At 38.5% G+C, this 11,550-nt stretch overlaps 1 protein-coding gene across 1 annotated transcript in view; it reads right to left on the bottom strand.

Moving 5' to 3' along the window:
• Positions 1-2,235: 2,235 nt before the first annotated feature.
• LOC121420019 (zonadhesin-like) overlaps positions 2,236-11,550 on the bottom strand; it is a 31,239-nt gene continuing 21,924 nt past the window's right edge. The window contains exons 13-22 of the mRNA XM_041614542.1: positions 11,044-11,224; positions 10,524-10,846; positions 10,111-10,266; positions 9,316-9,463; positions 7,950-8,132; positions 7,120-7,319; positions 6,565-6,742; positions 5,906-5,923; positions 3,704-3,891; positions 2,236-3,160 (exon numbers count right to left, since the gene is read on the bottom strand). Coding sequence (XP_041470476.1) covers positions 3,041-3,160; positions 3,704-3,891; positions 5,906-5,923; positions 6,565-6,742; positions 7,120-7,319; positions 7,950-8,132; positions 9,316-9,463; positions 10,111-10,266; positions 10,524-10,846; positions 11,044-11,224 — 1,695 coding nt within the window. The 3' untranslated portion in view covers positions 2,236-3,040. The remainder of the gene's footprint in view (positions 3,161-3,703; positions 3,892-5,905; positions 5,924-6,564; positions 6,743-7,119; positions 7,320-7,949; positions 8,133-9,315; positions 9,464-10,110; positions 10,267-10,523; positions 10,847-11,043; positions 11,225-11,550) is intronic.

Raw genomic sequence — 11,550 nt, 5'->3', positions numbered from 1 at the left:
TATATTACATAACACATGGGGCAGTTGCTCGTTTATGACGTCACAAATCCAGAACTTTGAACTCCAATAACTTTCTTACTCTTCAACAGATTTTCTTCAAACCTTCACCAATATTTTTTTACTATTTTTTCTGGTATTTTTACAACAAAGTTTTCTCTAGGGTGAACTTCCCCTTTAATATTCGTCATTAGCCTTATTTTTCACTGGAATTATCATTCAAATTGATTTTTCTTACGGGGTGAAAGGGCGGTAAGTTGATTTTGATCGCGAGGCCACATTTTATCGGTCTTGGCCATGCATATGTCCAAAATCCGAGTCACTTACTGGCAAGTTCTTCTCCGACGGCCTCTTAGCTCCCGGTTTCAACTTCATTCATGTCAACTGGATAAACAGGACCAATTAAATAAACAGGGAACACACATACATATCCACGCACCCCCGCACATCCATAGCTCTAACACTGAAAAACACATAATCAACATCCTTTTATCACCACAAACCAACATTAAAAGCTCACAATCATCGCGAAAACGACCACCATCACCCTCACCATCGTCATCATGATTATCACAACAATCATCATCAACCTCCCTATTATCATGATTAACACCATGGTCATCATCGCCACCACCACCACCATCATCTTCACCACCCCCACCACCATCATCAACATCATTATCATGATGGTAATCATCGCCATCATTATCACCATGAACCACCACCATCATCATCACCACCACCACCATCATTATCACCATCATCTTCAAAGCCATCACATCATCGTCATCTACATGTAATTCTGTCAATCATCATTTTGCATGCTACATCTATATTGGAACACATCAAGAGATACAGATTTACTACTTCGGAAACACTGGAAAAGATAGATTTATTTAATAATGTTATCAAAGGAAATACTTCATACCATGACCACCATGATCAGGGTTTAAGCAATGAACAAATAGAAAATACAATAGAATATGATAATGTGATAATCACCCTTTACACGATTTCTTTTATACTTAGCTTCTTAAACCTTAATTCATCAATTTAAGGGGACGTTATCAATTGAAGCAACACACCGTCTCGAATCTATTACCAAGAAAAGCACTGTAATTGTGGTAAACTTACTTTCTCCGGTAAAAAAAAAACCTGACAGGCCTTTCATTAAAGTGATTGGTTAACATTGGTTTGACTTTAAAAAGATCTGAGCTACAATGTCACACTTGTCACCTGTGTCTGTGATATGTTACAAAAATGAAGCCCAGAAAAAATTGCATTCGGAAAGAATTATTTAGTGCTTCAAAAATTGAAATATAAAGTGACCGGAAACACTATCTTAATTTCATCCCACACACTTATGTGTACTATTTAGGAGTCTATAAGACACCTATTTACAAAATCGGGGTTTGCCTTGTAGTTTTAGCTTTTCATTATCAATAATGGTTGTTTTCAGGGTTTATTAGTTCTAATACATGCACTTGTACACATGTTTTATCTTGGTTTGAGAATTTTTTAAATCGGCTGCTCACAAAGTTAAATACCTTTAGCACTCCCCAGTTACACAATGTATATAACGTAATGGCATACGGGATATATACTTTATAAAGGCCCAGGTTGCGAAATTTAGCATTGTAAAAATTTGGATATAGTTGTACTTTGTAAAAACACCAAAGAAAATGAAAGGTATCTCATTTCCAAATACCACACTGTGTTTCGTACGGCGTGCCCACAGTGATTCATTAACTTAAAGATAAAACATACATTAAAGATAACATTCTTAAATGTATCTGATATCAAAATGGTATATATATCAGTGAGTCTGTTTATAATTTTCAGGTTGAGGATGACGTTTGAGTACCTTGAAACATGTTATCTTCACGAATCTCCGTTTGTGAAAATGTTATGTTCTCTTCGTTATTTTTGTATTTAAAGGTATTGTTTAACTTTGTGAGCAGCAGATTTAAAGAATTCTCAAACCAAGATGAAACATGTGTACAAGTACATGTATTAGAACTAATAAATTCTGAAAACAACCATTATTGAGAATGAAAAGCTACAACTCCAAGGCAAACCCCGATTTTGTAAATATACGTCTTCTAGACGCCTAAATAGTACACATAAGTGTGTGGGATGAAATTAAGAGGGTGTTTCCGGTCACTTTTTATTTCAATTTTTGAAGCACTAAATAATTATTTTCGAACGCAATTTTTTTCTGGGCTTTATTTTTGTAAAATATCACAGACACAGATGACAAGTGTGACCTTCTAGCTCAGATTTGTTAAAAGTCAAACCAATGTTAACCTATCACTTTAAGACAAAGAGATTTGAGTGTAAAATTGGTGAATGATACAAAATCTTTATTGTAAGCCTATTGATTGTACTTGAGCTCCATCTGAGATAGTATTTCCATTCATAAATCCAATCACTCTGTTAAATATTGAAATATAATATTTAAAGGATAGATACTAGATTCTAGAAAATAGAATTACTTTTTCAGCTCCTTAGAGCTAAAACTGGAATTGAAAATTAAACCATGTTTTCGTGAAGAGTATTACATTTACAATAATATGTTTATGTTCATTTCGATATCTAAATATTTCAAAAATTTAGATGAGGGGGGAATTTTCAAGCGTAATTAAGATTTTAATGTTAATCATTATTCATATTCATTACGTTAATAATAAAGTTACTTATATCAATCATTATGCCTTTTTTGCTTATTTCTATGAGTTCTTGAAAATGATTACACTTCTAAATACTTTTGTAATTGGAATGTGGAAATAAAATAAATATAACCAAATCAAGAGCACTCATAATAATATCCAATGTGATACATCAAGAAATGGTCAAGATTTCTTTCTCTACTAGATGTATGCTGAATAAGAAAATGCAAAAGAATCGTTATACATATAAAGTCCAAAAAGACAAAGTTGATTATAGTAGCTCAATCAACCCATAGGTTTCAACCATTTTAAACCGATCTGAAAGAAAGCAAGTACTATGGAAAAGGATTTTCGGCGGGAAGAAGCAGCAATTGTTAGTGTGGTCGGAATTCACAGAAGATTACTGTACGCGCATCCGGGTTCGCTGCTCCCACAGTGATTACATCCAGAGGCGCAGTGGCGACATCGGCGAAAATGACGTCATTCCCCTCTCCCTGCAGAATAGAGAACAGCCAATCATTATCAATTTAAAATAACAACCAGGAGCCCGTTTCATAAAGGACTTACAACTGTTGTAACTTTGCCATAATGGCAACTACCATGGCAACAGGTCTCTGCGGCCAATCAAAAACAAGGTTGGTATAGTTGCCATAAAGGCAAAGTTTCAACAGTTGCAAGTTCTTTATGAAACGGGGCCCAGATCTTTAAAGATGATAGTAACAACAACGACAACAATAATGATAACAATATCAATCATTATGATAATAATAACAATAATAATAAAGAAGAAGAACGTTGATAATCTCCTCATTGATCAGTTACATTATGAAATTAATGCCACAAAGTTTTAACAGTGTCCAAATGTTAATAATCTAAGCTCCTTTTTATAAACTTGATATTTACATTTTGTTTTGGCTTATCTTATAAAGGGGAACAAGTGAAACAGTATTTCATTATTGGCGGGGCTACCTGCTTGAAAATATAAATAAATAAATGAATTAATAAATACAAAAATAAAATAAATAATCTTTTTTTACCTCCGTCGCAGCAATATGTGCGTCACAGGACTCAAAGAACTTCTCGAATGTAAACGAGGTTGGCCCATATGTGAACACACCGCATACTGCTCCTCCCACAGGAAAGTCATTGGGTTGAATGTTTTCTCTAAGATCATCTCCGTTAACAACGGCGGACATAACCGCATTGTCGCACACGACCCGGATCTCTGGGAATTGCCAAATTGGCAACAAATCAAATATGATAATGTGCTGTGGTTTCATGTGAAATAACTTGAAATAAGGGGAAAATAGGCATACGTTCTTTGAGTAAAACAAGAAGAATAAATGATGAAGAAGAAAAAGAAGAACATGAAGAAGATAAAAAAGAAACGAAGGACATGAACACGAAGAGGAAAAAGAAAATAAATATAAATATATTCCCTTTTATAAAATACAAAAGGGAAAGGGAAGAGAAAGGGCAACCATTGAGCAACAATTAATTCCACAACACCAACAACAAATAGAATACAACAAATCATCATCGGTGAGTGACAAACAAAAAATTAGAAAGAATTAGATGACCAAATCAATACGATTTGCAACTTTATAGGATTAAAGTATTTCATTCCATATCACCTGGTTCCCCAATTTAGCAAGCCCAATCAAGACTTGGACAGAATAGGAGAAAATTGTCTTGAGATTGCTGGTTACTTACTTGAATCATTGAATAAAATTCAATTCATTTGTAATGTGCTAACTAAACAACTGATTATAATCAAATGCCAAGGTGCATATACTTCGCCCACTTATGCCATATGCAATAGAAGAGCTTTTCAGTGCGGGGTCCCGTTGCATAAAGTTACTTTTATGGTAACTCTGCTTTCCAAAGGTAACTACCATGATAACAATGCTCATCAGCCAATCAAAATCAAGGATTCCATAAAGATGCCAATGGATAACACAATTAACACGATAGTAACTTTTATGCAACGGGGTCCAGGGCACCGTAGCACAAATGTCAGTGATTACTCCCTGATTGGAAAGAGCAATTCTGATTGGTTCCTCGTCAGTCTACTGAGCAAACTATGCATGCAACGATGATCTTGATAGGCCATGTCATTTCGCGATTTATCGCTGAACATTTGTGTTCCAGGGATTAGGGGAGTGTTTTGTGAACGGCTTTTTTTATCCGACTGTTCCCATAGTATTTGTGCTTCTCATCACCAGCGTACCTAAGGCGGGGGGGGGGGGGGTGGGGGAACGAGTCACAACCCAAGCAAGGGACGTATCCCTGCCCCCCCCCCTTGACGAGTCACAACTGATCCCTGACGATCCACTTGAAGACCTTTTTTTTTGCTTGTCAATTTTTTTTTCTTGTACGAAATCCTTTATTTGTGGTTGAAGACCTTTTTTTTGCTTGTCAATTTTTTTTTTTTTGGCGGATGAATTGCCCCCCTCCCCGTTGGGAAATCCTAGGTACGCCACTGCTTCTCAGCCAATCAAATTCAAGGAATTTTGTCATATCTGACAACTTGTCAGATGAAAATGTTGATGAAACGCCCCCTGGCCTATAGAAATGACTATGAAAAAAAGGAATACACAGGACAATCCCCTCCCAAATGGAGGAACCATGACGGAAGTGATGCACAGGGTAGACCAAGGTAGAACTGAGTGGAAAAGAATCACCCGTTGGAGAGCGAAGGGATACACCGTCCTGTACACCTAAGTCATGGATAATCTGTACTGATTTTCATTTATTGCTGTGAAATGATATTTGCAACGCTTGTTGATTAACTTGTTAAATGCCCTGCACTAGATCGCTTCTCGAAGATGAGTTTACCATTCTTTACCAAAATCGTTATTCATAAATGATACCATTCTTTACCAACATGACCAAAGTCGTATTCATACATACAAGTTGTATGTATAAATAACGACTTTGGTAAAGAATTAAATCATTTTTCACAAACGATCTAGAAGTTACAATCATATGACAAGTACAAAGCATATCCGTTCATATTGCAACATTTAAGATGAGCTGGCTATGCAAGAGGACCTTGAAACCAATGTAAATAATTTGTTTCGAAACATTTTACGTTTGCCCATCATCGGCGGAATGAAAGCTCTAAGGTCATTTCTAACAAACAATCAAATACATCAAGAAGTAGATAGGTGAATAGACAGATAGATTATGAAATAATCATTAATACACAAATAAAATATTTAGTTGTTTAAGCTTACCTGCTGCTGGTGGAATCTCTGTCAAAGTGAAGTAAAGGAGAGATTAAAATATTATCACACAAGTGCTTTCATATCATTTCATTTATCTATGTAATGATTTCTATCTACTTTCAGTAATTGATTTATAACAAATAAAGTTATTATTCAAAGATAGAAACTACGCCAAGAAACACAAAACTACTTTCATAATAAACTGCCACATGGCTATAATTTTAGTAAACTTTGTATGAAGAAGAGGTGTTCAATGTTGATTCACATGGTGGACCATGTGAAATCGTGATCCATATCAGGGTAATTTTTCTCATTTTTGTACACGGTTCCTCGTTTATTCAAGCGACCCCCCCCCCCGACATCGAATCACTTGCGTACATATCAGGGAATGGGACTAAGGGGCCATATCGCCCATGGCCCCTAATGTTTCTCGACCAGGACAACAAAAAAGAACGAGAAAAAATGAATGCAAAGAGGGCGTAAAGGGTGATCGAAGTGTGATATCTTTTACTGGATATTATGTCAAAATCGAAAAAAAAATGTATTATAAAAGGTCTACATTTTTGTCCCATAAGCCATATATCCGGCCCTCACAGAATAATTTGCTATTTATGCTGCTGTAGGCCTATGGGATGCAAAAGTGTCTGTTTGAATTAAACACTATTTACCTCCTACGCAAGCACCATCAACGCGGCTAAGTCCCCGACGGCAGTAACACCCAGGTACCCCTTGGGCATCCACAACACACTCCTCGCCGGGATGACAATAGTTATCATTGCACACGACTTCCCTAGATACACAGGAGCACGACGACGAACAGTCTACACTGGTCCAGGTCGCACCATTCTGTTTTGGATATATGAAGAGCAAAATCTTTATGTCAGCATGACGGGGTTCTCTATTTTACATTTTTATGGACTGAAATATCGTATCCGTTGATATAAATCTCATTAGATATCACAAACTTTGGATAATAAAATAAGTGTGTGATATCATAGATATCCAAGATTTTCGTCCAGCCATCGTGTAGTCCCATTGATAAATACACCATGCATGCGGAAGCGCACATTCAGTTCCTGACCATGAGGTAAGGCTTTTATTGATATCACAAGCAGCTTTATTTTGTCAGACTTAAATCTTCGTGAAACACCCCCCCCCCTACAGTATAAAGTAATCGATGCATTTATTGCATTTTCCTAACTCTTTCGAAGTGTTCATTTTACCGGATAGTACGATCCCTCGTAGGTACAGCCACATCGATCTGGTTCGACGCAACTATCTCCATCGAGCAACAACCCATCTGGACAACTGCATGTTTCGATGCATGTTTCCTGACAGTTTTCAGGTGCCGTCGGATTGGCGCAGGTCGCCGGGCACGGTGAGCCACATGGGTTGTACAGCTGGGGTTCCAGGCACAGGAAGGCTGCATGAGAAATTACAATGAGAAAGGGAAAAAGAGAGACAGAAAAAAGATGACAGCCTGTACTGAGAGCTCAATGAACCTGCTAGTAACGTCAAATAAAAATAAAATCCCTCAGCCAAGTCGCACTTTAGAAGCTATATACATGTAGGCCTATATTCTCCTTACCATCATGATCGTGATATATCACTCGTGTTATAAACACATTGAACAAGGGAATTTGAGACTACATTTCGCTCTAGCCAATACTTAAGGACAAGCACCTTTGATATCTATTTGAGGAGGCTTTAGCCTTGCAGTGGGCTGTACATGGCCGATGATGATGATGATGATTTAGTATTTCCACGTTGCTAAAGGATGCATGAAGATAGGATAAAGCCCACGCCGAGAGCTACTGTAAGCCTTTGGACTGTTTAGTCTATTACCTATTTTTATTTTGAACAGGCCGCATATAATTATGTGACTTTATATATCTGTGGCTTTTCGTTTGCTTTAATTTTTATGTCTATTTTGTTTAGAATGATAGTATTATTATAATGCTTTTTACGACGCTTAATATATTTCGTTCCTATTGTTTCTAAAATCACTTCACGGGCTAAATATTAAAAGGTGCTACGCAGAACGGCACCATACCACACTGTGCAAGAGAACTCCTCCAGTCGCCGGGCTGTTGGCCAAGTGCTTGGCAAGTCCCTGTGTACTGATCGTAATGGTCGCACACGGCGTCATCATCGGCACCAAGCACGCATGCGTCAAAAAGGCATGACGTGTAAATGTCCGTCGGATCCGCGAAGTCCAAACAGTTCTGGAACGGCCCTGAGGTTTCGGAAAGTGAAACAAAGACGATCAGAATTAGTAAAAGTAAAAAGCCATTGGGATCAGGGGAGCGTTTCATCAATATTTTCATCCGACAGTTTGTCAGATCTGACATCTTTCCATGATTTTGATTGGCTGAGAGGCACTGTTCCTATGGTAATTGTCGGATAAAACGTCCGACAAGTCCTTTCATGAAACGCCCCCCCCCCAGGATGTTCTAGGTCATTCAAATCTTTAGATGGTTCTAGAGGCCTATAAAGTAAGGATATATAACTAATTTTTCAAAGTTCAATATAAAGGCTTATAAATTGCGAGACCTGAACAATTTCCCCTCATATTGTATTATTTCCAGACAGTTTGTAATGATTTTAAAGCTAAATCTTATTTTAGATTCAATATCTAGTTAATAAAAGTTTGCTTCACATTTAGCTACCCATACAGACTTTGGTCAGATCTTTTCTTATACTTCCCTGATAAAAGTGTCAATAATTTGTTTACACTGTGTACATGCCATACGGCAGTTGTTCCCATATTTCAATATTCAGCCAGCTAAACGCCTGGTCCCACTGGCCGACGGACACAAAACGTATTCATAACGGATACAGCGGACAAGCTAATTTCCACCCGTTTCCATGCGCTTCAGACAAAGGACCAAGTGGGCGAACTATGAAATCACAGAGGACGGATGCTCGATGGATATAGAGCGTATGAAACACATAATATGCAAAGAGTATACAACGGATAAATAACGTTTCCAACGGATGATAAAATTCTTTTCCGTTTTACATCCTCTCTGCATCCGTACGTGCAGTGGAACCGGGCATTTAGAGCCGATTGAGTGTGATAGAGAGTATCGAAGTGTGACGTCAGTTGTCATGGAGTCACGGCGGGCTGGTTCTAAACAAAGTCGCAGCTGACGATCATCTGTACACATTTTGTATGACTTTGGTTCATCTAAAAATGGGTTGCAAACGATCAAATTCCGATAGCAGCCATCTTCTCTTAGGAGAAACACGCGCTTTAATACCACCAGTCCGCCATGACACCATGGCAACTGACGTCATCGCTTCTGTATTCTATTACATTGATGGTCTAGTAAAAGTTTGCGTCACATTAAATTTGGTTACCCTTATAGATATAACATTTGGTTAGCTCAGTAAACGAGGTTATGATGCATCACTACCATTTATATCCTGGAGGTTGTTACAAGCTCGGGCAGCTGCTGTTCTCATGTCTTGGTCAACGTCACACGGATTCTGAGGGGTATCTATGCCCTGGCATTCCTCGGTACCCGTCTGCCAACTATTACCAAACTCATCAACATTCCTTGTCTACATCAAAGAGAGAGAAAGAGGGCACACTTAGAAACGTTTATGGATATAGTCATCAAAGTTTTACAGATAAATATGAAAATGTATATCTTATGTGATAACCTATCCCGGTAACCTAAACATGTTCTGCATGTTAAGAGAGGGAAATCTTCTGCAATCCAACTACATTGATTGCAATAATGGCATGATACGTTTCATAATACTACATAATTACAATAGGGAACGTATTCGGGAACACAGTAAATGTATTGAAAATGCAAGTCAACTCACAATGAACTGCTAAGAGACCTTCGTCGGAAATCGGTGAACCTGGATAGAAGTTTCGTCCGGCTAAGTTTCATGAAAGGACTTGTCGGACGTTATATCCGACAAGTCCCATTTTATCCGACTGTTACCATAGGAACAGTGCCTCTCAGCCAATCAAAATCATGGAAAGATGTCAGATCTGACAACTTGTCGGATGAAAATATTGATGAAACGCTCCCCAGGACGAACCTGCAGTTTTGATTCACCAATTTCCACAAAGACTTCTCGGTTGGTCTTTGCCATGAAGGGCATTTGAAAACATACTGACATTGCGAAAGCTCCCTAATGTCGCTCCTATCAACATACCTATAAATCTTTCACGTCAATGATATACTTCTTACCAAAGTTCCATCACTGGTTGTGAATTCGTTGGTACTGATACCATCAAAGTTACCACAAAGTCCGCAGGCATTGTTCCAAAAATCATAAGAAACAGATATGTGTGCCAAAGATCCTCCATTGAATTGAATTCTGACTCCAAATTTCGTCTCCAGGGTCTACAAATGGATTGGTGTTAGGTTGAGAAAAAAAATATGTTATATCTGTCAGAAAATAACACCATTCACAAACTCACAATAGGTTTCACTGTCTTCAGCAAAACAATTATCATTTATCACTATTATCATTATTATTATCATTATTATTATTATTATAATTATCATCATCATCATTAAAATAATAAAACCTGTTCTGGCAATGTCGTAGAGAAAACAATCGGCCTTTAGCGACCCGGACACCATTAGGAATAACCTACCAGATACCGAGGATCCGCCCAAGCGTGGACGGATCCGTCCTGATAATCGATGTTTGACTGGGCCACGCCGTCCACAAGGAAAGCCTTGCGTTGACCAAGCGTGTACGTGGTGCCGTTTAGAAGCAGAAAGACCTTGCGCAGATAGGAGACAGTGGCATCTGGGCGGTTCTTGACCGGGTCACCCCAGATGTGGAAGTCCGGGAAGAGCTCAGAGGCTTGACAGGGTTTTACCAGGGTATACATACAGTCGCCTTGGAAGTGGTGGTAGAACCGGTCAAAGGTCCGGTAGTGAGGGTCACCGGAGATCGTGCAGACAGCGGGAGCTGATAAGATAATTAATATTCAGAATTGACTCAACAATGATAAGATAGAGGCAATACAGAAAGTACATCATCTATCCCCCCCAAAAAAAGAAATACTTCTTCACGACTACCTCACCGCACGGTTTACGCCCGGGAAAGTACGGTAGCTTGGCGGAAGGAATTCAGTTAAAATCGTTAAGAACTAGTCAGAGTAATACCTCGTACGCATTCCCCACTCGGATTGAGAATGTAGTTATCTTGACAGTAGCACCCTCTGACTCCGTTCCTCACGGCACAGATCTCATTATCCCCACAGCCTAGAGGTTCGCACGTCAAGATCCCTCCTTGGCAGTTGCATCTTTCTTCGCACGTGTCCGGTGTGATCCAGACTTCTCCAGACTTGGAAAGACCAGAAATACAAGTCGGTAATGCTTAGGTCACATGGCCACTTCCGGTAGCTGTGGATGCTGATACCTAGTTGCTACTGTCCCGATTTACGCCATGATTTGCCTTTCGTAACTGACCGCGAACATTTTTGAACCATTTAAATTTTTCTACGATGAATACGATTGTCACGACTGATCTTTTTTTTTTTCTTTTTTAAAGGTCACACCTAGTTACAAGTAATGCACATTTCCATTTATGTGAAAGCAAGATAAAAGAGCATTGTGGATTAAATGCCTTGCTCACGGGTATATAGCTGCCGCAGCCGGGGATCGAACCCC

This window comes from Lytechinus variegatus, chromosome 8 (assembly GCF_018143015.1).
Source record: "Lytechinus variegatus isolate NC3 chromosome 8, Lvar_3.0, whole genome shotgun sequence".
Taxonomy (NCBI): Eukaryota; Metazoa; Echinodermata; class Echinoidea; order Temnopleuroida; family Toxopneustidae; genus Lytechinus; species Lytechinus variegatus.
The sequence above is the reverse complement of the archived record's forward strand: the minus strand, read 5'-3'. Positions and strand labels throughout refer to the sequence as shown.